Genomic DNA, 13,709 nt, shown 5'->3' with positions numbered 1-13,709 from the left:
GGGCTACACAGGCCCTGTCTGTGCTGTATTTGAGACTTCTTGTGAATCTATAATTATTTCAAAATGAAAAGTTTAAAAAAAAAGTTGCCTTATGAAGAGAATAGGCAATCACATTTTTCCTTCTGCCATTTCACTTTAATCTTTAAGCTGGTGGGGCAGGACTTTGGAAGGTCTACTAAGACTCCTTATCTGTTTAAATAGGCATTATACTTTAATTCATAGTTGAGAGACTACCTCAACTCAATTAAAGACAGACAACAGAGAATTCCAATTCTTACCGTCCATGATGAACTTCGTAGTATCCAGCCCAACGTAATCGAGAAGCTCGAATGGGCCCATGGGGTACCCAGCGCCCAGCTTCATAGCAGTATCGATGTCTTCCTTGGACGCATCACCTACGCAGAAGAGGGCAGTGCTGAGTCACCACCATCCTTCCCAGAATCCTCCTGGTCACGTGCTGAGTCCCTGAATTACTAGCATTTTACATATTTGCACATTCAAAAAACATCTGGAGTCAGGAACTCTGGCTTAGGTAAGATTTTTCTTAGAGGTAAATGCCAAATAGGTCACAAGATTTTCAGAGCTACTCCACGAAGTTACTCTGTGAGGTGAATTCTAGAGCACTGCAACCTTGTTCATGGAGAGAGAAGGCCCCAGTGGCCTGGAAACATTAGTTACTTTCTAATGGATTGGGAATCACCTTCTCTGGAATAACTTACCAAAATATCCTTTAAAGCGAGGACATGTTTTTGATTGATAAATGGGCTTTTTTTTGTTTTTCTATGTATTATATGTATATTTTTCTTTTCCAGATTTCCTGGTTTTATAAGTAATGAGTATCCCTCTGGAATCACATGCACACAAACTCTTTAGTCACGATAATGTTTAAAGGAAAGCCCAAACCCGACTGAGCACTGCCATGTAAGTGTGCAAGTGTGCTGAGGAGTCAAGGGCCAAGTGCTTTTTTCTTGGAGTTTTTATCCTTCACATAATGTCCCTGGGTCACAGAGGTCTTTACAGAGAACAACCTGGTCCCTTTCTCCAAATTCAGGACTAGCCTGTCACAAGTGTCTATCTAGAATTTTGTTCCAAAGCATAAAGAAATGGTCAATTATACCAAAGCTAAATAAAATTAAAAAGCTATAAAAGACTTGAGAGATTTCACAACCTAAATATTTCAGATTTTTAGACATGAGGAACAAGAACTACTTAACATGCATAAAGACTCTATTTTTAAAAGCATATGAAGTACTAAGGTAATGCCAAAGGATTTCAAGGCGGTTCAAGATGATTAAAATACCAACCAATTATTTCTTACGGGAGACATTATCAGTACTCCACTGATTAGTCAACCAGAGGATCCTGAGAACCATGATTTGAGCTTCAGGCCATAAGAGAGCAAAAATGATCACATACACATTAGGCTTATCAGGCAGCCTCATTCACTCATTCATTCAACTTTTGCCTATACCTGTTATGTATCAGGCACCAGAGACTTGGAATGAGACAAAGAAAAACAAGACAAGCACTCCAGTGTTCACAGTATAATGGGAGGATTCAGACGTGTAAAGCACAAATTTCATCATGACAAGTGCTGAGGATTCATGAAGACTCACAAACACGGAGAGATTTACTCATACTGCCACGACTTCACCACAACTGCCACCCAGGCCCGGGTCCTGGCAGTCCTGAAGAGAATCTCAGGGAGGGGCAGGGAAGGGCATTCCAGGGAGCAGGAACAGCACGTACAAAGGCAGGAGTGAGAAAGAAGCCGGCAGCTGATAAGTGGATTATGCCGAGAGGATTTCATTAGACTTCGAGGTTTCCGTGGTGTCCGGGCCAGAATGCTGCAACGACAGCCCAGGATGCTCCCTGTACTGGTGACCTGTCCTCACCATCCGCAGAACCTCTGCTCAGGTGTCACCGCATCAGAGCCTCCCCCTCCTCCCTGCATATACACTAGCAACTGTCAGGACTCCAGGCTAGGACTCCGGCCATCCCCTAGACTTTATCTTTCTCCGGGATTGCTGATCACAACCTAACATGTTATCTATTGGTTCATTCGCTACAGGCTGTCTCCCCTCATTAGAATATAGGCTCCCTGGGGATAGAAATCTCATAGCATTAACGGTTCCAACTTACCTAAAGCCATTTAATCAAATCAATATTCAAGACAGACAATAAACCCTAGAGTCAAAACTGTAATTCCAGATTCAGAGACTCACTTGATTGAAATAATATGAAGACACAGCACATCATGGAAAAAAAATCTAAAAAGCTTTACAAAGTCAGTATAATTCTAAAAATTCTGTTCTGAGTAACACAGGGTGAAAGAGGCAAAAAGAAAAGAGAGAGAAATAAAATACAGACCGGTGTGCCAAGTGGGAGTTAACAACACATGGTATAGACCAATAATTTTAACCAATAATAATTTTAGACCAATAATTCCTACTCTTTAGAATCAAGCACTTCACTTGGAACCTGACACCTTCTCCAAAGAAAATGCACGTATACACAAAATTCAGCATCAACCTTAGGAGGCTCATGGGACCCACCCCCACCGCCAGCTCTGAACAACAAAGAAGGGCGTCCTCAGTGAACTCCCAGCTCTTCTGCAGGCCTGAGAACCTGGGACCTGCCCCAACAGGCTTCCTCTGCCGGCTCATCAGCACCACCTACCGACCATTCTTGGCATTAACAACAAACCAGAGTCACAGCAAAGAGATCAGAACCGCAGTGCAGCCACCATTCCTTTATTCATCAACAGCTACCTAAAGCCTGTCCTACACAAGCACTTTGCGGGGTATGAAGATGGGGACCCAAATACTGCCGCAGAAGACAAGAGTACAGTAGGAGAAGAGAGACACATGCCGTGCGGCAGGGAAGAGAGTAGCACATGCCCCGAAGGAGAAGCAAAGTGTACAGAGAGTTACAACAACACAGATCACATCCAGCCTGGAGCGCTGGGGACAGTGCAGTGGGGCCTTGTGAGAAGCTGGGAGTAAGGTGTGGGGTGATGACAGGAAGGCAGAGGGTGAGGAGAAAGAAGGCCCCCTGGTGAGGGCACCGTATTTGGTAGGCTACAATGGAACCGCTGAACACGTCTTGGGCGGGGGAGGGACAGTGTGAGCAGGATGTCACACAGTGCCTGGGGAACAGGCTCACGACACTCCCAGGGCGTCACCCGAGAAGAGCTAACCATGCAGCCCCACCACGCTGCCAGAGTGGACCCTGTCACAGTGGCATCTGACGGGGGCAGCTGTCTGTTCCAGGCACCAGCCTGCTCGAAGGTCTGCAGAGAGAGCCCGGACCCCCAGGGGCGAGGGTGACCAAGCCCACCAATCAGGCCTCGGTTACAGTGGGAATGATGAGAGCAACGAAGGAGAGAGGACAGAAGCTGCAGGGCACTGGGGAGGAAGGCACGGCAGAAGCAAGGAGGCTCCCAGCACCAGAGAGCAGCGATGGGGGCGGTGAAGCGCAGCTAGACTCCACAGGCAGTTGACGGAAGCGCTGCTGGGGGCCTGTGCACTGAAAAGACGCTCAGCTGCCCAGGAGGCCCGAGTGGACAACGACGGAGCTGATTCTCTGTTCTAACGCCCACACATCCTTCTGACGACCCTCTACCGCTCAAACCAGCATTCTGCCAACCTGTCTGAGTGGCACACTTACCTCGGGAATACCAAAAGTGTTTGTAAGGGACCCAAAATTCATGTTGAAATACTACCCCCCAATGCGATGGTATAAGGAGGTGGGGTCTTGTAGGAATTAGGATTAGAAGAGTCACAAGGGTAGAGCTCCCATGAATGGGATCAGTGCTCTTCTCAGAGTCATAAGAGAGCCTGTTTCCTCTCTCTGCTCTCTGCCATGGGAGGCAGTCTACAACCAGAAGAGGGCTCGCACAGATACCCAATCATGCTGGCACCCTCAATTTGGACTTTAGCCTCCAGAACTGCGAGAATTATATTTCTGTCATTTATATGCCACCCAATCTATATTGCTGTATTTTTTATGGCAGCCCAAGCTGACCAAGACAGTGTCATCCAGAGAAATTCTCCACAATGAGTTTGTAAAAGGCTGGGCTGAACTGCCTTTATGGCTTGACTCTGCTGCCCGGGGTGGGGTGGGGGGTGGCGGCACTGCACGCACTGTCTCCTCACCCTCCTGGACAACACAATACTTGAGGAGACCAGTTTGGAAAAGACACAAGGTAATGGGAAATCCTTTGCTGCCTGGGGGAGCCTCACTAAAGGCAGGCTGACCGGCACAGGGAGACTGGGATGACAGGGAGGAATCCAAAGTGACAAATGAAAAGACATGGCAGCGAGAGAGGATAATCCAGAATGCCTTCAGGTTTCAAAGAAGAACGGATGCAGTTCCGCCAGCCACTCAGAGCAGGCTAACAGAGGCGGGGTGGCAGGCGTGCATGTGAGCACCCCCTGCGCTGGCTGAATGAGGGCAGAACCTTGAGGTGGCAGAACGGACATGGTAAGAAGCCTGAGGTGTGAGGAGTCCAGACCATAGTGTGGCTTCCTGGGAAACAGCAGCCAGACATGACGCCCAGCACCTCCAGGGTACTGAGGGCGCCGCCAAGGGCAAAGTAAGAGTACTTCCCCTGTGGGGTCAGACTCCCCTCCGAATTCTACCTCCCAGGTGGCTAGTGATGGTGAAGGTTAAAGGGATTCCATCTGTTTAGAAAAGGACCACTGCTGGTAAGAGGAAAGTAGAAGATAAGAAAATGACTTTCAACTTACAACCAGATACATGGTTCAGTTGAAAATATATCAAAGTGACAGCATGTTTCAGTGAGAAAGACACCATTACGAGGTGGATCACCCACATGCTATATTCTAAAACATTACATTACAAAAAAAACTGCCTTTCAAAGTAGGGCAAAATGCTTCATGCTGTCTTTGAGGGGTAATTAGGCATATTTGTTGATAGATAAACACAGAAGTGTTGGTTTGATCTTGGAGCAAAAGTGAGGCAAATGCCTCCATAAAACACAGAGAAAAGTTTTAATATTTAAAGCAGATTTTGAGGAAGAAAATATGCTTTCATCTCTCTGGAAGAGCTAGTATAAATGTTTTGTTTCAAAAATGACATTCTCAGGAGCAAGCATTTGTAAATGAAGTAATTGAAAACAATTACACTTGCTTTTCATCCAGTCCTATTAAGGCCTGTTTGCCTTTGAAGCAGACATGATAGTTACCTTTCCAGAAATGCGGTAGGTAAGGTAGGCAGGAGGATACATGACATTTTATAACCTTGGACCATGTCCCAAGTCTACTTCTGCAACAGGGAAAATGATTCTTTGTCAATCAACAAAGTATTGAGAAAAAACCATTTCAGACCATTCTTAAGGTTAAAAAAAAAAGGCATCATAACATCACTCAGTAAGGATGGACAAGGCTGTTAACATTCCTTGTCACACAACAGCCTTGTTACTCGTTTCCCTTCTCCTGTCACAATTTTAGAACTTTAGGGAATTTTAAAGGTTTCCTAGCCCTGTGATTTTTACATCTACATCAACATCATCATCATCATGATTATTATTTTAAGCAATAAACCCTTTAACCAGAGATCCAGGATATAAATCCGTGTTGGCCTATGATTGCTCTGGCTGGGACTGTAGTGGGGGGGCTGTCCCAGAGCCACCTCAGAGGGAATCCAGGGTGGCCTGGGAGCACAGTGACAGAGGCACGGGGGCCCAGGGTCAGGCTGATCCACAGAGCCAGAAAACAGAAGCTCCTCCCCTACACCTCATGGCCCATCCCTTCCCACAGACCCTGCGGGAGAACTCCCAGACTCGCTGCACCCAGCCTGGGTCAGGACAGCTACCTCGTTCATACAGCCTGACTGCTTCCATGAGGTACGGCACCAGGAGACGGTTCACAATAAACCCAGGAGTATCCTGTCAGAGGAGAGAGAAAAACAGTAGACAAATGAAATTTCCGTGAACTTTATCTTTTGTAAAGTCACCAGATCACTCCTTCTCACCCTGGACTGTTACCCACATTTATCAAGCTATACATTTTCAAAATGTCTTAAGGTACCAAGACAGTCTCACTTCTATCTCACATGACAGTTTATCCAACAATTATAGTACTCCAGAAGCCCCTACTGCATGGACCCTGAAATAAAGGCAGATAAGGTCACTAGAAAGAGCATGGCTTTGGGGGCAGGCAGATGTGGGCTCGAATTCTAATATTCTCTGACTTTGCATCATTCTGAATCTCAGTTTCATCATCTGTGAAATGGGAATAGTAACTTCCACCTCACAGGCTGTGAAGATAAATCAGAACACATAAAATGCTGTGCATACAGCCCTCCCCTCAAATGGTAGTCCTTTTATTCCTCTTCTCTCCCACATCCCTTCCAGGAGTCTAGAAAAAGTAACAGTCCACCTTGAACACTCCTTGTAGGAGCACGACCTCCCGGCTGCTCAGGATTTTCTCAGGCTCCAGCGCACAGCACAGGATGGTGGAACTGGGGACAGGTGCCGGGGCAAACAAGCAGATGCTAACAGATCGATGGCCTTTCACAGCTCACTACGGAAGACTCTCTACCCTGATGACTCCTTGTACTGCACATCCTTTCTTCATTTCCCCCCTCATTAAAATGCTTAACCATCTCTCCTGGAGGCCTAGTATGGGGTCTGGATTCTACCTACTGATCTCTTTTGGAAGCTTGTGGGGCAGGCTGGGTTGGTTAACTTTTTGGTGGTATTTATGTGAAGTTGATTTCCACTAAGTAAATGGAGCCCGCTCTTTTAACAAAAGGCTGTGATCCTCCTGCAGGAAGAAATCTGCACCCTGGCCCCAGGTCTTGTGTCCCGTTTCAAGCACACACTGGACACTCCAGAAACATCTGAATTAAAGACGCCCAGCCTCCTGCATTACTCTTCCAACTCACCAGGCTGCACACCATAGCCACAGGATTTGTAGCTCCTTTCACCCTGGACAAGCTGAAACCATGCCTACCCCATCTCCCAGGAATACAGAGATGCACAAAAGAGCTTTATCACTTTAACCAAGACTATATTAATATAACCATGTTGATTTAATAACTAGGGCATGGAAGCACTTAAATGTCCATCGACGGATGAATGGATAAAGAAGATGTGGTACATATATACAATGGGATATTACTCAGCTAGAAAAAAAGAAAGGAATAATGCCATTTGCAGCACCATGGATGGACCTAGAGAATCTCATACCGAGAGAAATAAGTCAGACAGAGAAAGACAAATATCATGATATTGCTTATATGTGAAATCTAAAAAAGTGGTACAAATGAACTTATTTACAAAACAGGAAGAGTCACAAGTGTAGAAAACAAACTTATGGTTACCGGGGGAAAGTTGGGGGGGTGATAAATTGGGAGACTGGGACTGACAAATACACACTACTATATATAAAATACGTAATTAATAAGGACCTACTGTATAGCACAGGGAACTCTTCTCAATACTCTGTAATGACCTATATGGGAAAAGAATCTAAAGAAGTGGATATAGGTATAACTGATACACTTTGCTGTACAGCGGAAACTAATGAAACGTTGTAAATCAACTATACTCTAATAAAAAAACTTTTTTAAATAACTAGGGCAAAAATGCTTTTCAACTTCAAAAAGTTTATTGTAGAAATTCAGGATGGGGTAGGGTACCTGAATACATGAAGCACACCATATACAAGGTTAGAAATCAGAAAGCAGCCTGGGAAAAATATTTTCTCCATATATAATATATGGAGTTTTAAAATCATTTACATAAAGAGCTCATGGAACTCAATAAGGAAAACATGCTAAAACTCACAAAATATTTAAAGAAATATTCATTAGAACAAAATAGCATGTTGCCAGTAAGACTACTGGCAAGAGGTTTTTTCCCCATTATAATATTCAATGCTGCTGAGGATGCAGAGTGATACTCTCAGTAGAATGTAAAGAGACACAGTCCTTTAATTAAGCAATTTAATTTTATATAATCATACACCTTCCATTTTTCATACACATATATTTATTAAATATACTTTACTGTATTTATTACATACCAGGTATTGTTTGTTCTAAGTACTTTACAAATATTAATTCATTTATTCCTCATGATAACCCTGTGAGACAAGTACTATTATTACCTCTACGTGAGGTAGAGGATACTGAGGCACAGAGAGGTTAAGTGACTTGCCCAAGGTTACACATCTAATAAGTGCCAAAGCCAGGATGTGAACCCAGGCAGGCTGGCTCCAGAGTCCATGGCCTTAACCTTTTCACACCACACTTTCCCTGTGAAGTCCTACTAGGACGAAAGACACATTTCAGGCACATTCATGCCATTCTTCTGTGTCGGGTGTTGGTAAGCTACAATCCTGCAGGCCAAATCCAGTTGTAAATAAAGTTTTAGTGGAACACAGCCACACTTCTCTGCTGGCATGGTCCATGCAGCAGAATCAAGTAGTTGCAACAGAGACCATAAGCTCTAAAATATTACTATCTGGCCCTTGGCAGAAAAGTTTGCTGACCCTTGTTCTACGTGATTGCCTTCTGTCGTCTGGGTGCCTCAGCAAGAGCTTGAATAACTGACCCCGAAAGACTCCCCAGAAGCCCTAAGGTATCACCTAAAAAGAGATGTAACAAGGGTAATTTTATGAGACCAGAGTTGCCAGGCCTGCATCTGCCATGGCCAGTCTGATGGAAGAACGAATCATCACTCTCCATGCATTAATGACTGTGCTGCTGAAGACCATCCCTGGCTTGTTCCCGCACCTCCATTTTCATACCTGGCTTTTGATCTGCTGCAGGCTGATGCCCTTTCTAACATTATGACTACTTTCTGCCACAAAAAAGCATCAACTGGTAAGAAAAAGTGCAACCATACCCTCTGGTTATTAATGTGATTTTTTTTTAATCCAAAATATTTAAAACCATAAAACTAAACCAAAATAATGAGTGTTAAAAAATGAGATTCCCTAATATAACACTACAGACCTCCACTGGGGGGACTGGCATGTGGAAGACTATTGGGGTCCACATCGACAGATGACTGATTCAGATGATTCATGAACAATTTGAGTTTTCATGGGTTAATACAATATTTGAAGTTTGAGTTCAAACTTGAGACTATTTTAGAAAGCAAAACTATGGTATGAGAAGAACCACAATGGTATTTAAAAGATTACAGTCAACCAGCAATTCCACTCCTGGATATATATCCGAAAAAACAAAAACACTACTTCGAAAAGATACATGCACCCCAATATTCAGAGCAGCACTATTTACAATAACCATGACATGGAAACAACCCAAGTGCCCATCAACAGACAACTGGCTTAAGCAGACATGATATATATACAATGCAATACTGCTCAGCCATAAAAAACAATGAAATTTTGCCATTTGCAGCAACATGGATGGACTTGGAGGGCAATATGCTACGTGAAGTCAGACAGAGAAAGACAAATACTGTATGATATCACTTATATGTGGAATCTAAAAAATACAACAAACTAGTAAATAGAACAAAAAAGAAGCAGACTCACAGTAACAGAGAACAAACTAGTGGTTACCATGGGGTGGGGACAGGTTAATACAGGGGTGGGAGAATGGGAGATACAAACTACTGGGTATCAGGTAGGCTCAAGGATGTATTGTACAATACGGGGAATATAGCCAATATTTTGTAGTAACTGTAAATGGAAAGTAACCTTTTAAAATTGTTTAAAAATAATTTTTTTAAATAAAATGATTATGGTCAAAAAAGTAGATAACATATTTATAAAAATTTGTAATGGAATTCTGTGACACAATTGTCCTTTCAGAAAAACGGCCAAGTCATGAAGAAGTGCAGTCCCTAAATCTGGGGGGAACTAAAGAGGAACTACAGCAAATGGAGAGACTGAGGGTAATCAAACCAAAGTAGGTGACAGCACCTGGGGATAATTTTACATATAATACCAGGTATCTCAAGAAAGGGGAAAAAGGCCGGAGGCAAGCTTTCCACCCACCACACTTCTTACTGAAAAACAAAACAACACAAACAAAATCATAAGTAACATTCCACTGAGAAACAGCTTCATTTTCTGCTACCTTGGTTGAGGTGGGCTCTACCTCCCTCACACCATTTCCCTAATCACCTGCAGTGTTCTTTCCAAAAGGGAAGCCCCAGTTTTCTGTTCAGGATTCATGTGCCACCAGGCTGTGCCTGACACACAGGGTTCTGTTTCCTCAGGGCCCAGAAGAAGCCGAAGCTGATGGGGTAACAAAAACCACTGATGGAAACACAACCACTCGTCAAGAGACAAAAGTCAAGACCCAGAGAGAAATCCGAGTTTTTGATTTAGCTGAAGCCGTGGCTCCATTTGGATCGCAGACTATCCACCTGATGGCCTTGAGCACGGCTAGATGCAACTTGCTCTTTACAGCCTGCGGACAGGCCTGCAGCAAAAGTGGCCCACGTCCCACATCATCCTACTATGGAAGAGTACTACCTGGAATAAGTCAGGTTCTGAGAAAAGTCACCCCCCGGCCTTACCAAGCTATCCATACTCTACCTTGCAAGCAACAGGATGCTTTCCCAGCGTTTTGCTGAAGTCTACCAGAGATTCAAAGGTCTTCTGGCTGGTCATTGGTGTTTTAATGACCTGGAAACGTAAAGCAGAGCAGAGTTATAATCAGAAAGTCAGCAAACAATCTCAACAGAACAGTTCAAGGAAACACTGATCAAATATTGCCACACAGGTGACAAAAATAATTTCAGTTTCAGATTAGAAGGATTTCAAGCCAGAAACAAAACGTCCACTTTAAGATAGTGGACTACGGCAGAACACACAAAATCAAGGCTTAAAATATAAATGTGGGGACTTCCCTGGTGGTGCAGTGGTTAAGAATCGCCTGCCAATGTAGGGGACATGGGTTCGAGCCCTGGTCTGGGAAGATCCCACATGCCACAGAGCAGTTAAGCCCGTGCGCCACAACTACTGAGCCTGCACTCTACAGCCCGTGAGCCACAACGACTGAGCCCATGTGCTGCAACTGCTGAAGCCCACGGGCCTAGAGCCCGTGCTCCGCAACAAGAGACACCACCGCAATGAGAAGCCCGCACACCGCAACAAAGAGTAGCCCCTGCTCACCGCAGCTAGAGAAAGTCCGCGCGCAGCAATGAAGACCCAACGCAGCCAAAAATAATAAATAAATATATTTTAAAAAAACCATACGTGTGTGTGTGTGTGTGTGTGCAGGAGAGTTCTACAGGTTTTGTCACTGAGACAGACCTGGGTTCAAATACCAATCACACCACTTACTGGCTCTGTGAGCCTGGGAATGTTTCTTGAAATTGAAATGACATTTAAACCACTCTACCTACCTCAAGGAGTTAAGGTGAGGATGGAATTAGATTAGGAAGTAAAGCATTAAGGGCAGCTCCTACGAGGGCTGAAGTGCTCAGTAAATGCTGGCTTTTATTAGGGTTTTACTTGCTACTGTTAATTATTTCAGGGAGGTAACTGGAAGTCTACTAGAGTGTAACAACTGCCCTTAAAGTACTCTGCATGAAGTCACACCTTCTCTTAGCATACAGATGAGAAGGAGCCTCAGGAAAACAGAGGTGCACTCAGGTCACCCAGGTCCTGTGGACTCTGAGATGAGTAATCCCCCCATTACTGCGCCCTCTCCCACACAGATGCCCCAAAGCCCAACAGCTCCATTTGCCTCAGGACAGGCTCATCCCAGTGGAAGGCTTTCATAACCAGCAAACACCAGCCAATGGCTGGGGCCTGCCACCTGCCAGGCGCCTCAGGAAGGCCCCTGGCTGTCCTCCTGACCTTCTCTATGAGGTGCACTGCCAGAGTATGACTGCTACCCTCCTCACAGTGGCTGCTGGGCTCTACAGAAGTCAGCACCAAGGGCCGCACCTGGCAGTCAACTCTCAGGCGTTGTCAGCAATTAGATTTCAGCAAATGGAGAGAGACCCAGATGAATTTAAACTTAAAAATATAGATAAATTAAATATACAATTTAAATGCCAGTTAAAGGACTTCAACCAGAGTCAAAGCAAACAGGCTTGGCTTCTACATCAGACCCTTTATATGAGCCTAGGCAAGTCAAATCAACCCTCTGTGCCTCACCTTTCTTATATGAAATTGGGATGATGATATTTGACACATCCTCCCTCTTTTAAGAGGGCTATATGGTGTAACGAGCTAGTGTCTGTGCAGGATGAAAAGCTCTATATAAATGAAGAGAATCATTATCATTCATGTTTTAATGTGATCACAGCTTGGGGTGTGGGGCTACGTTATGGCACTAAGGGAAGTAAATGAGTGGAAACAGAAAAAAGCACCATGAAGATGGGGTTGAGGAATGGGATGAGATGGGCCAGAAACTGCTCTGCAGGCATCACAAATCAAACAGCAATAGGAGAATTATTCAAGAGGAGGTATAAAACCACCTCCATCAGAACCGTATAGATTGAGCTAGGACAAGGGCTGCTAATTATGGATTTTAAAAAAATAATCTGTTGGCTTAAAGGAGTCAATACTATAGTTTTTGTTTTTTTTTTTAACAGGAGGGATGCATATTTACTCATTCATTCAACAAATAGCAATGTGCTACATATATTGTGTTCCAACACAGGGTCTGAAAAAATATACATATACACACATCAATTGAGCCCAGCCCCAAGGAAAGAAGAGCCACTCAACTTATGGTTCATTGTGGTGCTTACCACCAGCAACACATACATGAATGCTCAAGTTAAAGAATAAAAGTTGCATAAAGAAGAGCACTTTTGGAAAACACTTTCTAGAAAATGTTAACACTTGCCAAGCATTAACTGTTAACAATCAAGGTGCCATTATTTCCAAAGACACAGATGGACATTATCAGATGAATGCAGTTGAAAACAGTATTAGAGTTTGAAGTAAATCTACAAAATTTGTCTGTATCTTCGAAACACATTATGTGCATGATATGGTAACCAAAAAAGTAATTAGTCCCTAAGTACTGAAATGCTGAAAATTCCATTCCACTTCCTTGCTCTTTTTTGTATAAGGAGAAATGCTGTTTCTTCTAATTCCCTGTGCCCCTCCCTTTCATTCCTTAACTTCTTCAAAAACAGCCTTAGGGGTTGGCAGTAAATTGGAAGAAACTAAGAAGCAATGTTAGTGGAACAGATAATTCCTATTGCAAGATGGGTCAGAGTCGTCCTTGAAAGAGAACTGTAAGAAAACGTAGTCACCCTTAAACTAGATGCTAATGCTTATGTTGTAGGGGGAGGGGACACGGGAGGGGAAGGGGCCTGGAGGAGAAGGCAGCAGTGGAGAAAAAGAGCCCACCGCGTGCCCAGGGAGCCCGGGCCAGTCTCCGGAGGCCTGCCTGGATCCACAGCCCCACGCTTCGCGCATGGCAGTAACTCCGCAGCCTCAGCACAAATGCTACTTTAATAGCAGCTGCTCCTCAGATCCTGTAATGAGCCCCCCTATTAATGGCAAGTTGCCACATTTCAGGTGCAAATTATCTACAGTGACTCCACCTCCCTGGTATCTAAGACTCCAAGCAAGCAAGCAGAAGCAGCCCAAACAGGATCGCTGGCAGCCCTCCCTGGCCACTTTCCTCCACCTCCCAGGTTTGAGGTCGGGAGGTTCAAGGCTACTGGAAGCTGCTTTTTAATTTTTTTTTCAACACCTTTATTGGAGTATAATTGCTTTACAATG

At 44.2% G+C, this 13,709-nt stretch overlaps 1 protein-coding gene across 2 annotated transcripts in view; it reads right to left on the bottom strand.

The window, feature by feature from the left end:
* Window positions 1–13,709, bottom strand: part of HADH (hydroxyacyl-CoA dehydrogenase) — a 47,483-nt gene that overhangs the window by 1,535 nt on the left and 32,239 nt on the right. For both annotated transcript variants that reach the window (XM_082653699.1, XM_082653700.1), the window contains exons 5-7: window positions 10,551–10,640; window positions 5,839–5,911; window positions 279–395 (exon numbers count right to left, since the gene is read on the bottom strand). In XM_082653699.1, coding sequence (XP_082509825.1) covers window positions 279–395; window positions 5,839–5,911; window positions 10,551–10,640 — 280 coding nt within the window. The remainder of the gene's footprint in view (window positions 1–278; window positions 396–5,838; window positions 5,912–10,550; window positions 10,641–13,709) is intronic.

This window comes from Grampus griseus (assembly GCF_964374135.1).
Source record: "Grampus griseus genome assembly, chromosome: 4".
Taxonomy (NCBI): Eukaryota; Metazoa; Chordata; class Mammalia; order Artiodactyla; family Delphinidae; genus Grampus; species Grampus griseus.
The sequence above is the reverse complement of the archived record's forward strand: the minus strand, read 5'-3'. Positions and strand labels throughout refer to the sequence as shown.